This window comes from Natator depressus, chromosome 2 (genome assembly GCF_965152275.1).
Source record: "Natator depressus isolate rNatDep1 chromosome 2, rNatDep2.hap1, whole genome shotgun sequence".
NCBI lineage: Eukaryota > Metazoa > Chordata > Testudines > Cheloniidae > Natator > Natator depressus.
Genome location: NC_134235.1, coordinates 168155572 through 168176715, shown reverse-complemented (window position 1 = coordinate 168176715; position 21144 = coordinate 168155572). Strand labels below are relative to the sequence as shown.

The 21144-nt window shown below is 40.2% G+C and overlaps 1 protein-coding gene across 2 annotated transcripts in view; it reads left to right on the top strand.

Moving 5' to 3' along the window:
* Nucleotides 1-21144, top strand: part of CNTNAP2 (contactin associated protein 2) — a 1640949-nt gene that overhangs the window by 710268 nt on the left and 909537 nt on the right. For both annotated transcript variants that reach the window (XM_074945269.1, XM_074945270.1), the window contains exon 4: nucleotides 609-756. In XM_074945269.1, coding sequence (XP_074801370.1) covers nucleotides 609-756 — 148 coding nt within the window. The remainder of the gene's footprint in view (nucleotides 1-608; nucleotides 757-21144) is intronic.

The window sequence follows — 21144 nt, the reverse complement described above, 5'->3', positions numbered from 1 at the left end:
CCTACAGGTGAGACTTCAAAGTTAAGGTATGGTTTCTGGCTCCTGCAGAAATATGTTAAATTCTACTATATAAGCATAAAGCTGAAATGGGGAACAGTAAGAGCATTTCACTGTTCATCAGTTCAAACCTGTCCCAAGTCACTAATAACTAAAATTATTTCCATCTGTGCAAAAAAGAGTTGGTGTATTCAGTCTAGTTATTAGTGAATAAGTGTCTTCATTAGAGAAACAGGCACTACAATTGGGACACTTATTTACATTCTAACGAACTAGCTAAAAACTAGATAGACACACAGAATGAACTACTTTCTCACCCTTAGTGGTGATTCACTCAATCAAGAACAAGGCATACTATACCTATTAGGAGAAAGAGGACATTAGCTTCCAATGACATATATCTGGCATCTTTCATGAGCATTGTAGAACTGCCAGTGCTGTTTATTGAATCATCCATTAATTCAATCACTAGCATAGAGACAAGTTGACCAGAATGCAGTTTAACCTAAATAATCAGACTGCTGTTCCCATTTTTTTCCCCTCACAGAAGTATTCTTACAGCATCTGAAATATATCTAATGTTACAAGAGGTTTCTTTTTCCTCCCCTCAGGCATTTCCTGGAAATACAAATTCTGACAGTGTGATCCGGCATGATTTGCAGCATCCAGTTATAGCCCGCTATATTCGCATAGTTCCTCTGGATTGGAATGGAGAGGGCCAAATTGGGCTGAGAATTGAGGTCTACGGCTGCTCTTACTGTAAGTTTTTCTTGACATTTACTTCACCACTCTAGTTTCTCGGTGTAAACAAACTACCTTTGGTCTATAGCATGGGTAGGCATTAAACTCTGACTCTTAAATACCTTTTGGTTAAATATATTAAGGCATTCCCAAGCTTGCTACTTATATTGCCTAGGGCCTCATAAAATATGATACTGATTCACTGGTTTGAGCTTCCTCTGGAGATACTACTTTAGAATCCACAAAGCTACTGCTTTGAAATCATTCCTTTTGATCTGCATTGTTGTTGTTCTAGAAAACTCTGACGATTATTGTATAATTCTGACCCGAACAGTTCAGGAAGAGATTTTTGAGCAGCTGCATGTAGGGCCGTGAGAGAATGACCGGGGCAGGATGACAGAATTCATTGACAGATATTAATGATATATTAAAGAGTTATTCATTTGTGACTAACAATCCCATCAAAGCTGTTCATATTATCTAAATATTCATCATATATTTTTTTTAGAGATAATCCTTGTATTCTTTATATGATCATGGCTTCCAGTTTTCTGCTTAGACCTTAGCAGGGAGTGGTGCATACAATACTGAAATTAAGGTCAGAAACTATTACACTCAAACAAAAAATAACAAAAGAATAGCTTCAAATTCCCCTCCTTCTTCCAAATTAGGTTTTTATGATTCCTCATCTGACCAAATGTAATCTATTAATCGTTAAACAAACAAATGTCGTAAATGTGAAAGCCACAAATATATGTTCCATTTAAGGTAAAATAAAATACTAGTTGGGTCAGAAAGCTCCAGGATTAAATGTCTATTCATAAAAAGAGTCAAACAGATGCAACTCTCATAAATGTCAGCAGGAGCCTCAGGTGCTACCCAGCTTTCAGAAGTAGGCTCAAATGGAAACTGTGATCCTAATCTATGAACCCTGGAGAAATTAGGCAGTTTGGATCTACCAGTCTGTTTATCTGTGTTCTTATACTGTACCTATCTCTAAGGCATATGAATAAATAATGAGTAGATAAAATAAAAAGGAAAGGGTCAAATGCTGCTTGCAGTTACCCATGTGCCACCCAACTGAGTTCAGCAAGGGGACATAAGTGTAAAGAAGGTCAGTAAGGGTTTGTCTCCACTTACCAGGGGATCGATGTGTGGTAATCGATCCACCAGGGGTCGATTTAGTGGGTCTAGTGGATCTCAGTGGGTCTAGTGAATCTAGTGGAGACCCACTAAATCGATCACCGATCGCTCTCCCATCGATTCCAGTACTCCACCAGAATGAGAAGCATAAGGTAAATCAACGGGAGAGTTTCTCCCGTCAATCCAGCACAATGTAGACACCAAAATAAGATGACCTAACGTACATTGACTCTAGCTATGTTATTCATGTAGCTAGAGTTGCGTAACTTAGGTTGACTTAGCCTTAGTAGTGTAGACCTGCCCTAAGTATTAGTGAGAGTAGTCAGAATTCTGGATTTGATGAGGAGAGAAACCCAAACGCTTAGACAATTAAATTTAACATCAAAATAAGTAACACAAGCAGTAGTGTATTAATTTTATTAATCATTTTTCATATTTAATTCAGTAAAACCCTCCTATTTAAAATGTACCTGAAGCTGTCTCAGAATTCCCAGCATGCCACACTGGAGTGTGTGGGAAAATAGGTCTAGTTTGCTGAGTGGTGGTTAGGGCATCTGTGACAATCATGAAGGGAGAATAGCATATGTATTACTATATGTGCTGTTTTCAGAGTAGCAGCCGTGTTAGTCTGTATTTGCAAAAAGAAAAGGAGTACTTGTGGCACCTTAGAGACTAACCAATTTATTTGAGCATAAGCTTTTGTGAGCTACAGCTCACTTCATCGGATGCATTCAGTGGAAAATACAGTGAGGAGATTTATATACACACAGACCATGAAAAAGTGGTTGTTTATCATACATATTGTAAGGAGAGTGGTCACTTAAAATGAGCTATTACCAGCAGGAGAGTGGGGTGTGGGGAGAGAAAACCTTTTTGAAGTGATAATCAAGGTGGGCCATTTCCAGCACATTTCCAGGAGTTAACAAGAACGTCTGAGGAACAGTGCTGTGTAGAAGAAGAGTGAATTGTTCACTCTTTGTTGAAAGCTGGAGATTTATAACCCTTTTGAATGAAGAAGGCCAACTATGCAGTGAAAGCATCTGGATTTTCAACGGCAAAAAGATTTAAAAACGTAGTCCTGATTGAGGAGAACAATTGCACTACAGTGAGACACTAGAGAGTACTATTGTGTACTATATTTAGGGCTGAGGTTTTTTCCTGGCATGCACTTCTGAAAATCCCACTGAAGTCAGTGGAAATTGCACAGATGTATCTGAGGACAGAATTGAGTCCTTATTCAGAAGACCTAGGGAATATTTGCATAAGTGCCTAAGTGATTTAGAGCCTAAGTCCATTTTCAAGAGACTTAGGGCTTATCTTCACTACGGGGATAAGTCGACCTAAGTTACGCTACTCCAGCTATGTGAATAACGTAGCTTGAATCAGCATAGCTTAGGTCGACTTACCATGGTATCTTCATGATGCTGAGTTGATGGGAGATGCTCTCCGGTCGACTTGCTTTACTTTTCTTGGAGAGCTGGAGAACTGGGGTTGACCAGAGAGCACTCTGCTGTCATTTAGCAGGTCTTCACTGGATCCATTAAATCGATCCCTGCTGCATCAATTGCAGCAGCATTGATCTCTCCAGTAGTGGAGACCAGCCCTTAGACATTTAGGAGTTTTAAGTCTTATTGTCTCTCTCCTATCTGCTTTTGGAAATTGGATTTCTCAAAAGTCATTTGGATGCTTTTGAAAAATTTACCCCTACAGACTAGAATTTCACACTTCTATGCCTAAACGTAGGCACCTGAATAAAACTCTGATTTTTTTCAGCATTGAGCACCCCAGGTCTCATTGAAGAAAATAAGAGCTGCAGATGCTCAGTTCCTTTGAAAAGCTGTTTACTTATACTTAGATGCCTAAATATGGATATAGGTGCCTAATTTTAAGAATTCACACTTGAAAATTTTGATAGTAATATCTTAATATCAGGGCTATTAGTCAAATGTATCCCTAGTGTATCTTTATTGAAATCAATAAACCAGGGTTGACTCTGTCCCTATGTGAAGATATTCCAGAGAAACATATCCTGAGACGTATGCAGACTGGGCAAAATTTCTGAGTTATGCAGGACGAATCGCTAACTGAAAGAACCTATTGTGAATCCCTCTAATGTAGGTTCTATTACCTATATCATTCAGCTGTTTAGCATGTTTGTAAGATTCCTATTCATCTCTGTGACAGAGTGGAGAAACCTCCACTGGACTAGTGCAGGAAGGGACTAACAGTCCTGGAGATGGGTTGCAGCTGGCCCCCGCAGCCTGCAAGACATAGCAGCAGCATCAAGCCTGGAAGGAGGCACTCTAGCTGTAGGGGAAAAACAAAGGAGAAAAAAAGAAGCAAGTTTGAGTGCTGGGCTTCCCTAAGAGAGGGTGCTTGGGTTTAGTGCAGAGAGTCTGGTGATGTGGGCTTAGAAGGCTCCAGTTAGGAACTGTAGGAGTAGCCTCACACCAAGGTACTGTACAGAGTGGACTTTACATTGTCTAAAGTTCACCTGTTGGTTAATTAAGTTTAACACCAAGAAAGCCAAAACTTGGTCCTGCATAGGGGTGTGTGGACTGTGTCTTATAGGAGGCGGGAAAGTTCACTATTCAAAGATTCTGTTAATGGAACAGATAGAGTAGGAGGAGGAAAGATGCTTGAAATAGCCTCAGCAAAGAGAAGGTCACATATTGTGGAACTGCTCCTTTTATAGGAAATGGGAGTTTTAACATTTACTGCTAAGGGTATTTTAGCAAGTCCTATATCTTATCAGGAGACATCATTTCATCCTCAGTAAGGTTGAGGGAAGGCCTTTACACTGTCAGTGACATCCTGTGTTAAAAAGCAATGTTTCCAAAGAGAAAATGTCCACGAGTCAGTTAAGGTAGAACTGATGGAAGCTTTCTTTTCCACTCCTTTGAAAGCAGAGAACAGCGCCATGTGCAGTCATACATGAATACTTCCATCATGGCCACATTTATGAAATCCTGAGACAGGCAGTAAAGCAAAGGCATCTGGAGGCTATGACTAGTGGAATACAGTACATTTCGCTACTGATTCATGAAGTTCATAATAAGCTTCTAAGGTATCATTACCAGATGATTAGTTCCTCTGTCTCTGTCCTGAGATGGATGAATGCCTACAAAATGGCAGCAGCAGTACTGTAGCAAAACATTTGGCAATGCTTACTGATAATAGAAGGACTTCTTGATGTTGAAGTGCTATATAAGGGATGGAAAGCATTGTTTGGATGCGGTCACATGGTGAATTTTTGCACCCTCATTGGATGCCTGAACCTTTTTAATAGAAGAGATAATAAGAAATAGCAAACACAAAACATGAATAATGAATGATATATTTTTGAGATTCACAAACATTTTTGTAAAACTCTTTCAGAAGTCACACAAATATTCACAGTACACAAAATGCACAGTTCCAAAATAAATATTCTCACTCCATGACTGAATTTTTGTGGTTTATTTTGGAATAGCACCACAAATTTGTTTCCATTATTTGACAAGCTCCATCTGCAAATATTTTCCAGATTGAAATTTGTTCAGATAAGCTGCCTCATGTTTGTAAAGTGTTCATTTGAACTTTGTTTTGTTATTAATTATTGTGTGACCTAAGTCATATGTTACTGTTTTTGCTCCGAAGTTGGGTGACTACATTTAAAAAAAAATAGCACATACACTTGATTTCATATAAACCTGAGTATTTGTATGGAGAACAACTGTTCTCTAAACATTCTTGTGAACAAAAACCTGTTCATGCAAGTATCTGCAAATAGCAAGTTATGAGGGTTACTGTCATAGTCAAAGAGAACAGCCTTTAGGATTTGAAATGAATGTTAATAAAAACTGTTTGACATATTGAAAAAGATCTAAAAATAAAAGATGGAACAGCTCTTTTGGGCGATAGGTGGACAAGTTCACCTCCCTGCCTGCAGAGGATTGTTCCCTACAATGTAATCTCCAGCTATGCCTGGTCTAGCTATAAATGGCATAAGCCTCTGTTTGCCTTGGTAAGTATTTTCCACATTTGGCTTCACCTCTTTGTTAAGAAATTCTGATTTGTCTGTAATTTTCCTTTGCTTGATTTCTATTACTCCTGCGTATATACCCCCTTTCCTTCCCAAATGGTTGCCATGTATACTTGATATTACAGCCCATCCTGCCTAGAATCATCCACTGCACATAAATATCAAAGGGAATATTCAAGACAGATGTGCAAGCTGCTGTTTCCCCAAAAGTGAGGACTGGCCAGATTCAACAGTACACTCTGGTGGCTGTGTGTCAGAGTAGCAAAAAGCAACTGGGTCTGATCTGAAGCCCATTGACGTCAATGGGTATATTTTTATTGACATCCACAGAACTTGGATCATACCCTCATTTCTACAACCCTTATACATATTGTCTATGTTACACTTCTAGCCCCAACCTACCTACTAATCTGAGTACGAATAGTGAGGTTGTTCCTTAATCCATGTCTTCCACATCATACTATACTCTTATTAAATTAGGTTGTCTCTCCAAGACTTTTCCTCTTACAGAAATGGTGGAGCTGTATAAAGAAAAGTTTAATCAGAACCATTTCTGACAGAAAATGGGATATGAGAGACAGTGGAGGTGAAGTAAAAATCTTTTATTAGACTAACTTCTGTTGGTGAAAGAAACAAGCTTTCAAGCCTCACAGATCTCTTCCACAAGTCTGTGGAGCTTGAAAAACATGTCTTTCACCAAGAGAAGTTGATCCAATAAAAAAATATTACCTCACCCATCTTGTGTGTCTCCCATCCTGGGACCAACACAGCTACAACCACAGTGCACACACAAAATGGAATACATTATTAAATGGAAAGTTTTACAAAAAGAGTTTTACTAAACAGCTCTACTAAATTGTCATAAGCAAGTCATTCTTTTAAATCTAGAATTTAAACAAATGCAGTGCAGTCTGAGATTTTACTTTGGGGAAAAAAAATCAGTGGAATCAAAACTATGTTTTAGGAGTTCTGCCCACATGACTCCTAGAAATCTGCTCTTGAAAATGAATGGGCGTTCCTATAATTGTGCAACATCAACAGCCTTCTTTTACATTTCAGCTGCTTTGTAGTGAATGGTTCTATACTTCAGGTAGGTTAATACATTTGATTTCATGAGGATGATCTTCATAGCTCAGCAGTTGCAAACACAGCCTGATATTCTGGCCTTTTGACATTACTGGGCATGGCTAAATACCTACATGAGACTTCAAGGAGCAGGGGAATGGGTAGTAGAACTTTTGTTGGAAGATGTATGTTGCTCTATTTTGTGACTATATATTTGTGTTAACATGGCCATTTTTTCACATGGAGCCTTTTTTAAAAGACCTATAAAATTGCTGCTTGATTTTTCTCTTTGGACATTAACAATCCCATGGCGTTTTTCAAATAGGTGTTTTCCCTCAGCATCTTTGACCAAAAGTGCTCCCGCCCTTCATGAGGATGTTGGTTGGCTGCCACTCTCCAGACCAGATATGGCTTTATTTCAGTGTTGTTTTATGTACATAGGGCAAAATCTTTAAGTCCTCGCTCTGTCAAAATCCTATTAAAGTCAATATTTTGAGGGAGTAAGGATTTCAGGGCTAGGATCCTAGATTGTTAAGAGCCGTATGATCAGTTGGCCTTTTTAAAATATCAAATAAATATATATTATGACTGGGCAATATTCCCAATGAATTCAGTGGAGTTGCACAAATGTAAGTGAGAACAGACTTTGGTTTATGCATTACCTCTATTTTGTACTACCTTCAGAAATAAGCAAGCATCTATTATCTGTAGGCACAACTTATATAAGAGAAAATACAGCCTTTTTTTTAACAAGGCATCAAAAGATTAAGTCAAAGTCAAATTACACAAATGTTGTAATGAGTCTGTTGGCAGCCATTCCTGGGCACAGAGGCTTTGAGAATTGCTGCAGCAAATGCATAGGTCTATTTGTTAGCCTGCAATGAATATACAATTAAATGTCAAAGGGAAATAAGTATACTCTCCAGGAATACATACCCCACCCACTTGTTCCACTGCATCCCGAGACACCTTCCAGTTACATTTGGCCTTTTAAACAAAACAAAAATCCAATATTTAAATTAGGAGGGTCTGGAAAACTGGCTCATTTGGGAAAGCTTCTTCACAGACCTTTTTATGGCATGAATTTAATCTCCCTCCACCCAGCCATATAAGTGGAATGTGGTCCAAGACAATGTGACAGAATTATCCTGATTTTGCTTATTTTTTAAATCACCACATTTTGACATTTCCCTTCTGAAAAACAGCAGACTAGTATTTTTGTAAGGACTTCAATTTAAGTATGAGTGTTTGTCATAAAAAGCTATTCTCTAGTCTTTAAGATCTATTACTATACATAATGTATAGTCTATTAATGCAGAGGTCAGATTTCTTCTAAATTTCTTTAGATTCCATAAACATCTGGGGGAGTGAGAAAATAACTTTTGTGCCTCTCACAAGGTAAGGTTGGCAGATTTCAGGCATATTCAATTGAACAGTCTCAGTCTGAGTAAAGCTCTTTGCTTGAGTAAATGCTCATGATGATTCTGCCTTGCATTCTCCTCTTTGATTTCTTTAAGCAGTGACCTATTTGTTTGTCCATGGTGGCTTGGCCACCTGAGAAACCAGGTGTTGCTCATTCTGAAATAAAAAGTTCACCAGACTTCAGGCTGTGTGTTTTGGTTCCCTGCCACCAATTTTAAGCCCGAGGGGCCTCCCCATATTTGTTTCCCTGCATGTCTGGAATAAAATATATTAAGTTTGCAGTTATTTTCAGGCTTTGGAATTATTCTGTTCCTTTTCTATTTGCTTTTCCCCAAAGTTTTAGCTGAAACTGGATTTTTTTTCCTGCTGTGGTGTTCCATGATTCAGTAAACTCTTGTTTTCCTTTGTACCAAAGGTAGTGGTGTTTTGTGCTAGGAGTCAAGATAGCTAAGAAAAAACCACCATGGTTTGTTCACTGTATGTGTAGATTATTCTTTCTATAGGCTAAAAAAGTCCCCATTTTTCAATAGGATATAGAATCATAGAAATGCTGGGCTGGAAGGGACCCCAGAAGGTCATCTAGTCCAGCCCCTTGTGCTGAGCCTGGATTAAATATAACTAGACTACCCCTGACAGGTGTTCCTCTCCTCTGTTTATAAAAATGTCCAGTGACATGGGTTCCACAACCTCTTTAGGTAATCTGTTGAGTGCTTAACTATCCTTATAGTTAGAAAGGTTTTCTTAATATTTAACCTTGAATCTCCTGGCTGCAAACTAAGCTGATTAAGTCTTGTTCTACCCTTGGAGGACATGGAGAACAATTGGTCACCATCTTTATAACAACCTTCAATATACTTGAAGACTGTTACCAGTCCCTATTCAGCCTTCTTGTCTCTAAACTAAACATGTCCAGCTCTTTCAACCTTTCCTCATACATCATGTTTTGTAAACCTCTCATAATTTTTTTCCTCCCCTCTGGAATCTCTCCAATTTACACCTTTCTTAAAATGTGGTTCTTGAAACTGGACACAGTACTCCAGCCGAGGCCTCTCTAGTGCCAAGTAGAGCGGAACAATTAAATCACCTGTCTTACATATGACACTCCTGTTAATACATCTGTAAGCTGGCATGGCTGGCTGTCCGCATCTGAGGGAGGCCACATCTCCTTGCAGTTTGGTCTGCTAGAGTATTCTCCGAAAGGAAGAAAAAACAAAGGGGGAAAAAAGAGAGGAAAAAAAATGAAGGGGGAATTAACAGTTCTCAATGGGCCCCGGCAGAGCTGTAGCAGTTTATCCACCCTATCTATGGGGCTCAGGTAGGGGCAAGTGCCAAGCTACAGTCTATGGGGCTCAGGTAGGGATATCTGAAGAGTGCAGACCTTGTGGCCTAAGGAGGGGGAATACTGCCACCCCAGGGGTGGGCTGGCAAGGGGGTTGTGGGCCTGCCCAACTCTACTGCGTCCCAGCCCAGGGCCCTAACAGTGCAAGAGTGGTCCGCCACTGGGTCAGAGGGTAATCCACCTGCAACCTGCAGACTGTGTTTCCAGTGGCACCACAGCTTGACCATAGTCTGTCTTCCTGGGCTGCTTCTTTCTCTCCCCCTCAGGTATACCTGCATCCAGGGGTTGTCCTCTGTCTCCCCGGGATATTCTGCCATGGGTAGTAATAGCAGCTCCTCAGCGTTGGGAGTCGCAGGGCTCTCTGGAAGTGCAGGCTGGTCCTCAGGGCTGCAGAGTTCTCCGTGGTATCCCACCCCAGCAGCGGGGAAGGAGCATCTGTCTCCTTCAACAGTGCCCTCCCAAGTGAGCTGCTGGGCTGGCCTTTTATACTTCCTCTTCCTGTCCTGCCCCTCTGCTTCTGGAGTGTGGGGCATGGCCTCCTGGTTCCACCCTCCAGGTGGCTTGTGGCATCCCCTCCACATCCTCACTTCTTCTCTGCGAGATCACACTTTAGACTCATATTCAATTTGTGATCCACTATAACCCTCAGATCCTTTTCTGCATTGCTGCAGTCTAGTCATTCGCCTTTTTTTAGTTCTGTAGTGAAGCGAAAACTCACCAATGTGGCACCTCCTGCTGGTCGTCTTGGGAATTAGCTCTCCATCCTATGGAGCGCCTCCTCCTGGCTGGTGTCTCACCTGCCACTAGCCCCATGTCCCTCCCGGACCCCAGTGCCCCTTTACCTCAGGTTTCTGCCCCCAGCAGTAACCCACAATTTGGGTCTCCCCTCCCAGGGGAACCCCCAACCCTGTATCCCCACCTTGCCTCAGTGGCTACTGCCAGTCATCATCCAGCCCCCACTCACTGGGGCAAACTGCAGTCTTTAAACCACTCATCACTGGCAAGGGGGGTTTGGACCTGCTGCCTTTCCCTGCAGCCCAATACCTCTCTTTAGGCCTTGAAGGAGGTCTGTAGCCTGGGGAGCTGCCAGGCTGGAGATCCCCAGCTCCTCTTGCCTTTCCCCAGCACTTCTCTACCTCTGGTACCCTGCTCCCAGGCACCTAGGTCCTTCTCTCTCCACCACTAGAGAGAGACTGACTTGCTCCTGGCTCACTGCCCTTTTATAGGGCCAGCTGTGGCTTGATTGGGGCGTGGCCCCAGCTGTGGCTGCTTCCCCACTCAGTCTAGCCTTTCCTCTCAGGAGAGGGGTAACTGCCCCGCTACATTGTGCATTTAATTTTTCCTTCCTACTTTGCATTTGCCTGTATTGAATTTCATCTTTTTTTCATACCAGTTCTCCCAATTTATCAATATTGTTGTGAATGCTAGTCCTGTCTTCCAAAGGGCGTGCAACCCCTTCCAGCTTGGTGTCATCCACAAATTTTATAAACATAATCGCCACACCATTCTCTGAGTTGTTAAGGAAAATATTATCAGTACTAGATCCAAGACTGACATCTGCAGGACCCCACTTGACACGTCCTCCCAGTTTGACAGCAAACTATTCGCAACTATTTGAGTATGGTGTTTGAAACAATTGTTCACCCACCTTATAGTAATTTTATCTAGACCACATTTCCCTAGGTTGCTTGAGGATATCATATGGGACTGTGTAAAAAGTCTTATAGAGTGCAGATATATCATGTCTATTGCTCCCCCTTGCCCCATTCACTAGGCCGATTACTGTGTTAAAGAAGGAAATTAGATTGGTTTGGTACAATTTGTTCTTGACAAATCCATGTTGGCTATTACTCATCACCTTGCTGTTCTCTCAGCTTGAACATATTGATAGTTTAATGATTTAGACTCATAGATATTAAGGTCAGAAGGGACCATTATGATCATCTAGTCTGAACTCCTGCACAATGGAGGCCACAGAATCTCACCCACCCACTCCTGCAGTAAACCTCTCACCGATGTCTGAGCTATTGAAGTCCTCAAATCATGGTTTAAAGACTTCAAGGTGCAGAGTATTTGTTCCAGTATCTTTCAGGGTATCAAAATTAAGATGACTTGTCTGTCCCCACATCCTCCTTATTCCTCTTTCTGAAGATAGAAAATGTGTTTGGCCTTCTCCAGTCCTCTGGAAATGCACCTGTTCTCCGAGTTCTCAAAGATAATTGCTAATGATTTTGAGGATGCTTCTGCTAATTTCTTAAAGTACTCCAAGGGAAATTTCATCAAGGCCTGTTGACTAGAATATATCTAATTTATCAATATATTCTTTAATATGTTCTTTACCTATTTTCCCCCTTGTTAATATTAATTATGTTAAGTATTTGGTCACAATTAGCTATTTTAGTAAAGACCTAAAAAAAAAAGGCATTTGACACTTCAGCCTTCTCTCTGTCATCAGTTATTTGCACATTTCCTATTAAGTAATAGACCTACACTTTCCTTTCTCTTTCTCTTGCTCCTAATGTATTTATAGAACCTCTCCTTATTGTCTTTTATGTCCCTTGCTAGTTGTAACTTGTTTTGTGCATTAGCCTTTCTTATTTTATCCCTACATGCTTGTGCTATTATTTTATACTAATTTTTACCAGTTTTGTCCTTGTTTATGCTTTTTGTATGATTCCTTTTTGATTTTTCAAGTCCTTAAAGAGCTCCAGATGCAGCATATTGGTATCATTCCTTCACATTGGGATACTTTGCTGTTGTGCCTTTAATATTGTCTCCTTTAGAAACTGCCATCTTTCCTGAACTCCCATTTGCCTAAGATTTCCTTTCCATGAGACCTTACCTATTAATTCTCTGAGTTTCATGAATTCTGCATTTTTAAAGTCCACTGTCTTTATTCTGTTGCTCTCACTCCTTTCTTTTGTTAGAATCATGAACGGTATCATTTTATGTATGTTTCACCCAAGTTACCCTTCACCTTCAGATTTTCAGCCATTCCTGTCAGTAAGAATCAAATCTAAAATAGCTGCCCCTTAGTGACATTCTCCATTCTCTGAAACGGAAAGTCATCCCTATCACATTCTAAGAACTCATTGGACAGTCTGTTTCCTCCTGTATTGTTTTTCCAATAGGTATCTAGATAGTTAAAGTCCCCATTATCACTAGGTCAAATTTCTGCACTGGCTCATGTTTTCTATGTTGCACACCCTTTGAATTCCAAGGAAAGTGTTCACACCATCCTTTAGGATGGAGTAGCATGCTTCTTTCTCTGTAGTTGGCATAGTGGGGAAAAGGGGAGAAAGACCTCCCTGCTTTCTATTATTCCTTGCCCGCTTTGGGATTGTTGTCCCCCCCAGGGGACACTAGGGAGAAACAATTCTTGTCCTCTCCAGAGCACAGAGTTTGAGATTATTCCTGGCCCTGGCATGAGGGGCACAAAGTGAGGGAGGGAGTGGCAAGTTTATTGTGATTTCTCCTTTGCACTCACACAAGGTCCAAAAGTTGATCTACTCCAGTAGTTCCCATATTTTGCTTCATAAGCATTGGTGGTCCATGGAGAGCTAACTGGTCACATTTTATTGGTTCTTTTTGGTATCCCATACTAAATTATATTTTAAAAAACCCTGAATTTCAAAGGGGCTGAGCACCTGCAGCTCTTATTGGCTTAATTGTGGTTTATCAGACTATAAATGCTTTCTTACTATTTTTTTTTCATGTAAGCATTTAATATGGCTGCCCCAAGGACATTATTGACTCATTAGTGGTAGGGGTGTTACCTGGGGTTAGCTGAACCCAAAGCTCTTGGTAACTTTACTCTTTGCAAGGTGGTGGCAGGAAATAAATGAATGGGGACACAGCCCATCCAATAGATAGTTGATGCAAGCAGGCAAACTAAAGTACTTGCACTCAAAGCTTCTGCTGTATTTAGTCTCCAGTCCTTTCACACATCTGCCAACAAGTTAGTAGAGCACCCCAAATTAACCCCAGATTAATAGTTATCCAGGATCTTGAGGAGGTCTCGAGTGGATTTCTGTCGATGTCCAGTAGCCAGCCTTCCATCTGCAGGGGAACTTGAGAGGCGTCCAAATGTCCACTGAGTTCAGAATTCTTCCTCTTTTTATACCGAATTTGTTCATAATGCCTAGCTTGCTCATAAAAAATGGTGCTGAGCAGAAGCTCAGTGTGGACTTTTCCAGCCTGTCAGGCAGAGGTAATTTTCCATCAGTTAACCAGCTGTATTTCACATAGCAATAGTTAACCTCTGCAAGACTTTCCGTCTTGCAAAACTGCATGCTTTGGCAAAAAGCTCAAGTCAAGAGGGAACAGAGTCATGTTTACTCCTTGTGGTCGCTCACTTCCCCCTCCCTGTCTGTTAGTTGTGCTAAGGCTTCAGAAAGGGCCTTTCTAGCTGCTTTCAGCAATGAGCATAACAATTGGTATTTCAGCTCTGGGTGGTGGTCTGGGCATGCTAATAGGCTGTGGGCTATCAAAAATCTTCCCTCCTACAAGGGAACTGATCTGCACAATCACAAGTGAGATGGAATGTGGTCTGCAAGGCATTCTCTCTGTTGAGATGTAGTCCTCACTATGAAAAAGTTTGAGAACCCCTTTCAGGTTCCAAGATGTAGTTACTTTTTTATATATATAAATTTCAGAAATGTAGCAAAACAATGGAATATTGAACATTTTTCTCCCAAATTTAATTCAAGCTGTTATTTTAATATCATTACTTTTCTATACTGGTTTCATCTGGATCCCTAGATAGGTTAATAAATTGTTCATTGATCAGAGAAGGCATATGAATTACTCAGTAAGAGTTAATTTATACTGTGTGCACACATCAGAATGTCATGCAGGACTAAGTCAAATGCCTTAAAAAGTCTTAAATATATTATGTCTATACACTCACCTTTATCAACTAAGTTTGTTCTCTCATCCATAGGAATTTTGTTTGACAAGACCTTATTTTCCATAACACTGTGTTAACTGGAATTAAATTATGCTACAGTCCTATAAGCCTTTATTGTTTGCATCCCATATGAGCCTTTCTATGATTTTGCCCAGGAGTGATGTCAGGTTAACCTGCCTATACTTACCTGGGTTATCCCATTTACCCTTTCTAATTATTGATACAACATATTTACTTCCCCAATCCCCTTGAGCTTTCTCAGTGTTCCAAGATATGTTCAAAAATCAACATTGATGGTTCAGCGATTTCATTGGCGAATTCTTTTAACACTCTTGGGTGCAAGTTTTCCAGTCCTACCAATTTTAAAATGTTTAGCTTTCATAGTTGCTGTTGAATATCCTCATTTGTATTCATTGCTATCAACTTCCCCATTTGTCCATTTTAAGTCTATTTTCCCTTCCCACTTAACCAAGACGCCTTTCAACCAAGAAGCTTTCTTGTATGATTGCCGGTTGTAGGTTTATGGGGCATCAAAAAGAAATTAAAAAATCATTCTTAAACAACTCCCCATTTTCATTCACATTTTTTTTCTATATACAATTTTGTCCCTAATTATTTTTTGCTTTGGGAAATTGGCCCTTTAAAAGCACTGTGTGTGTGTGTGTGTGTGTGTATGTCTGTGTGTATATATTACTGGTCAGGACTATATTCAATTTGCACATAACAAATGAAATTAGTTCACGAGCACTTGCACCTAGGCAACCATCAGTTTTTAGTTCAATGATCAATTTATCTTTATCAGAATGATATATAATATGGAATTACCCCAAGCTAGTTGCAATACTTTGTGTCAAATTATTTGCTATGAATTATTTTTCTCAGCTCTGCTTTGAAGGGTCAGACATACCCTGTGTTCTGAAAACCCATTTGTGAATCTAGATAAGATCCTCGTTTCCTATTCATCTGCAATGGTCTCCAGATTGCTGTGAGAGGTCACAGACAATAGATCTGAAGCAGGTTGAGCTAATCAGCAGGGAGATCTTTTAGTTTTCCAGTGAATTTGGCAATACTATCTATGATCAGGCAGATTGCAGACAAAATAGGCTAGAGACTCAAATGTTGAAAATTGGTGTATCACCATTGAAGTCAATGAAGCTATGCTAATTTACACTAGCTGAGGCTATGGCCTAGACTCTGTGCAGGCTTTTCCACTTCCATTTAAGCAATGGCGGACTGAATAATTTACTATTCCAGGGCAAACCCTCTCTGAAATACAGGCTGCCAGGTTTGCTTAACCATAACAGATTACATAGGTCTCTGCCACCTTCATTTAAACTGAGTGGTACCTCTTAATGTCTGATTGATTTCAGTGAGGCAACTTGTGGAGTAATGTACTGGGAACAGTTACAAAGCCATTGAAGTGAGCTCTGGATCGGTCCCCTATACATCAGAAGCAAGGGTGGCAAAATCAGGACCAGGGTCATTTTGTGATGAGGTAGCAAAATATTAGGGGGAAACAAACATTTAGTGAGGTATAGGAAGGCATTTGCTTATTTTCTTAAGACAGCAGAAATCCTATAGTTGTTTTTTAGCATAGGAGGATGGCTGATTTGAGAAGAATCTGTTACACATCACCAAGGTGACGGGGCAACTAGTACTGGAGATTTATAGCTCACCTTACATGACGGGTGAGACATTATTCAAATTCAGTCAGTTTATTGGATTATTGATATCTTACTATAGGTGATTGTTCATTCAAGGCAATCGTTTCTAAGTAAACATCTTCAACATTACCCTTTTATTGACTACTGAATTTAAAAAGACAACAGGAACCTTATGTCTTTTAGCAGTTTATTATTACAACATTTCTCTTGCAGACCTAGTCTGTCTTTGCTGTCTGCTGTGAGCTCTCTTCCATTAAAGTGTCTCATATGACCTCTCCTTTTGCTGTAAGTGTGCATAGTTCCCTGATTCCATTTTTTCCTTCATTGTTCAACTTTCTAGTCACTAGAGGGATCAAGAGAAAGTAACATTCATAGGTGTCAGCTCTGTTTAAAGCAACAACACAGGCATGAATCCCCTTTTGTTCTTAAGGGAAAGTAGTGCATAGCCATTAGGGAGTAAAGTCAAGTCATTTTCAGAGCTGTGGGACCTGTTCCTCTTCATGACAGAAAGGTGGTTTTGTTTTTTTTGTTGCTGTTCAGCCTCAGAAGGATCAGAATGGACTTTAAAAATTAACCACTTTAGTATGTAGAAAGTGGTGAATTGATTTCAGTGGAATCACTCATGTGTTTAAGTGCTCCGTTGAATCAGACCCTTAATAAGGAGCAAGTTTCAGATAGCAGCCATGTTAGTCTGTATTTGCAAAAAGAAAAGGAGTACTTGTGGCACCTTAGAGACTAACCAGTTTATTTGAGCATAAGCTCGATGAAGTGAGCTGTAGCTCACGAAAGCTTATGCTCAAATAAATTGGTTAGTCTCTAAGGTGCCACAAGTACTCCTTTTCTTTTTGCGAATAAGGAGCAAGTGACTTAGCCCTGGTACTGGGGGAGGGGGGGGGCGGGGAGAATCAATCTAAGTTACGCAACTTCAGCTATGTGAATAACGTAGCTGAAGTCGACGTACTTAGATCAACTTATCGTGGTGTCTTCACCACGGTGAGTCGACTGCTGACGCTCCCCCATCAACTCTGCCTGTGCCTCTCGCAGCGCTGGAGTACAGGAGTCACGGGAGAGTGCTCGGGAGTCGATTTATCGTATCTAGACTAGACGCGATAAATCAATCCCCACTGGATCGATCGCTGCCCACCAATCTGGCGGGTAGTGAAGACATACGCTTAGTAAAGAAAAAGGAAAAAAAAGCTCTTAGCAGGATTATCAGCAGCCATGTAACTTTTGGGGCAAACATAGGAATTCCTCTCAGAATCCAGCTCCAAATCTATCACAAGTGCCAATGCCATTAGCTTCAGCCAGAATCTTTCATTTGCAGCATCGGTGCTCATTTTTAATGGATTTTAAAATAAATGCAAATAGTATTTTTTTCAACAGTCTTTGAGTCTAACTATTATAGGATTAACAACAAATAACAAACACATGTATATGTAAATCCTTGTGACAAATATTACAGACTAGTCTGATCCAATTTGAAGGAAGCTTGAGTAAATCCAGCTGGTATATACTCTCATATTTTATATATTCAATATAAAATAAAATGCAGCATTAATTATATATACAAATAATACAAATACTATGTGTAGTGAAATACAACAAGAATCTACATATCAATGCTTTGACAATAGTTTTCGGGTGCCATGAGCCTCTGAGAACTACATCCAGCTCTAACACTTCAACAGCAGTGGTGCCCAAACTATTTCTGTCACACACACCCTTACTCGTATTGGGCTCTGTTTGTGGCATCCCCCTCCCCGCCCCCGGAGCTGCAGTTGGGGGCCAGGGCCAGGAACTGGGGATTGGGGCCACAACCAGGAGTGGAGATGTGGCTAGGGATGAGGCTCAAACTGGGGGTGGGGCTGGTGCTAGAGCAGGGCTGGGTGGCACTTTCTCCCCACCCCCTGTGGGGGCTGCTCGGGCCCTGCTGCCCCTCCCCCCACCCCCAACATTCGTCTAAGCTGTCCTAGGAAGGCATGCCCCACATTGTGGGGACCACTGCTCTAGTTTTGGTAATTCATTTAGGCCTCTGATTTGACAGACTTCTGGATGCCTATTGTCTAGAAAACACCTTGGATCTGATTTTTGGAATTGCTGAGGACCCAGAACTTCCAATGAAGTCAGTGGGAGCAGCAGGTGCTCAGGGCTTCTGAAAATCATTATAAAGGTGTTTAAAATGTGGGTACCCCAAAATGGAAGCACCTAAAATTGAAGGCAATTTTTGAAAATTGCTTGAATGTCTGTACCTTACAGAAGTGTTGTGGGGATTAATGAACAATTAATTTTCTTGAGTGCTTTCAGGATTTAAGGGCTCCATCTGGCAAGGGGCTGAAGAATCTGGTCCCAATGCAGCAAAGCTTCCCTTTAAACACACACGTATTTCCAGTGTTAGGGTTGCCACCCATCTGAGTTTTCCTGGACAGTCCAGATTTTGGCTTCTGTGTCCAGGTACCATATACGGTTGCCAGGTGCCTGGTTTTTGACCAGAAAATCCAGTCGAAAAGGGGACCTGGCAACCCTAAATGGTACCCGAAGCAAAAGTTCGATTACCAGGGGTAGGGGGACGATCTGGGTCATTTAGTTGGGGCCAACTCCTACTTGTATGCAGTTTCCTTAAGATGATCCAGCAAGTGACTGGGAGGCAGGAGAGGAATGCACAACAGGGGCAGGGCCTTGGGGGAAGAGACAGGATGGGGCCTTGGGGATGAGGTGGAGCAGGGGCAGGGCCTCATGGGTCTGGCAACCAGCAATTAGAAAGGTGGCAATGCTACCAGGGGGACTGTGCACGTGTTTAAATTTATACATGTGCTTTACACCATGAGGGACAAAATACACATCCTTGCAGAATAGAATCCTTAAAACCAGTATGTACTGTTTGTTATTAATATTAGTGATAGAATGAAATGAAAGAAGGCTACTTTCTTTGCAAATTTCTAATAAGGAGTACTGATAGCCTTTGACAAGATTTTTTGTTGTCTAGATGTCTCATACCTTAACTATCCATTTTTTTATGCAGGGCATCTTTGAATTTTCTTCACTGTGAGTGACATTCTGATAGAATTGACCAAACTACATTTTCCTGGAGCATACATCTGTATTAGATAGCCAGATTATTCAATATGTATGAATTGAAATATAATGGTGTCAGTGATGCTGGGTAATGCTACAAATTGAACACATCCCTAAGGGTTGCATGGGAATTCTAATGCAAACCTATACTTTTTCAGTCTTCGGTCTAAATTTTGACCCTAAATTTGACAGTGATAGCTAAGGGCAATTCCAAACACAGGGAATGAAATATCTCTTCGTAGCACTGTATTTTCCACAGATGCAGTAAGGGAATTTGAACAATTGATCTTCTGTCATAATGCAGACATTAAATACAGGCTGTGAATAAACCTAACTCATGCTTTTATCACATCCTGCTTTACAGAGAAACTTTATCAACCCGGGCTAACACACATCCCCCAAGTTATCTTACCAAAGCCAATTCTTAACTATCTTCCCTGTGTATATGTAATATTATTTATGTTAGTAAATCAGTAAAGTGAGAATTATAGTTAAAGTTCAGGAGGTAGTCATGTTAGTCTGTATCCACAAAAACAATAAGGAGTCGGGTGGCACCTTAAGGACTAACAGATTTATTTGGGCATAAGCTTTCATGGGTAAAAAACCACGATGCATCTGAAGAAGTGGTTTTTTTACCCATGAAAGCTTATGACCAAATAAAATAGTTAAAGTTGTGGTTTTGGGTCTCAGTATTTCCAGTAGAATACCTGTTTTGTGGGGAAGGGGAGCATATTTTGGCCCTCTCAGATGCAAACTGGGATTGGACAGAATGGATGTTTCTGTCCAGACAGTAGAGCTTTAGTAGGTTTCTGTCCAGATAGTAGAGCTTTAGTAGGTTTTCCTCATCCCGTGAGGACTTGAAGTTTTGAAAATTTTACACATCCCAAATTTGAACAAAAAATTGAAATCTCAAACACTTTTACAAACTAAAAATTCAAAAGAAAAAAAAAGTTAGATCACGTCAATCAAAACATTTAGTTTTGGTAATGTTTAAATGTTTTGTTTCAATTGTTTTAAATCTTTTTTTAAAAACTACAAATAACTCTCTAAACAAAAAGTAATTTTGACTGCAAAAACTGAACGTTTTCATTTCAAAAATGTCAAAACACAATGCTTCCACAATTTCAAAACTTTGGTTTTTGCGTATTTTTTTCAAAATGGGAAATTCATCAAAATGGACTCTTTCCCACAATATATATAATTTAAGATATGATATTAGCAACACAGTTATCAATTTGTTCCACTATTTCGGCAAAAGGAAAAACTGAGATTTAATACTCTACTGGTGTTCACTTCAAAATCATTGTCATTTTACTGTGCTCCTTTGAAGTGCTGACTTTCCACTGAAATTGCAATGGGAAGACAGCGATGGCCCAGATACATTGACAACATTGGAATTGCATCAAAATGGCTAAGATGCTTTGAATCAATAGCAATCACTGTCCAATTATGTTCCCATTCAGGTTGAGGGTAAAATTCCTATTGATTAGGACTCTAGTTCATAGAGAAGACTAATCACCCTTTTTATATTTTGGAATTTTAATAAAATCCAACCTTTTGAAAGCACCCTGATATTTAATTGTAAAATTAGCCTTTGAGCCTGAGCTATTTTTCATACATTTTCTAACATGGCTACATATCTCAGTGCTGTAACTTGTATTATGCAACTGCTTAAAAAACTTGGCATGCGAAGTATTTTTATTCATCCAAGTTTTCATATCTTGGCTGTTTCAGACTGCCTCAGGGTAAATATTGCCATCAGCCTGGA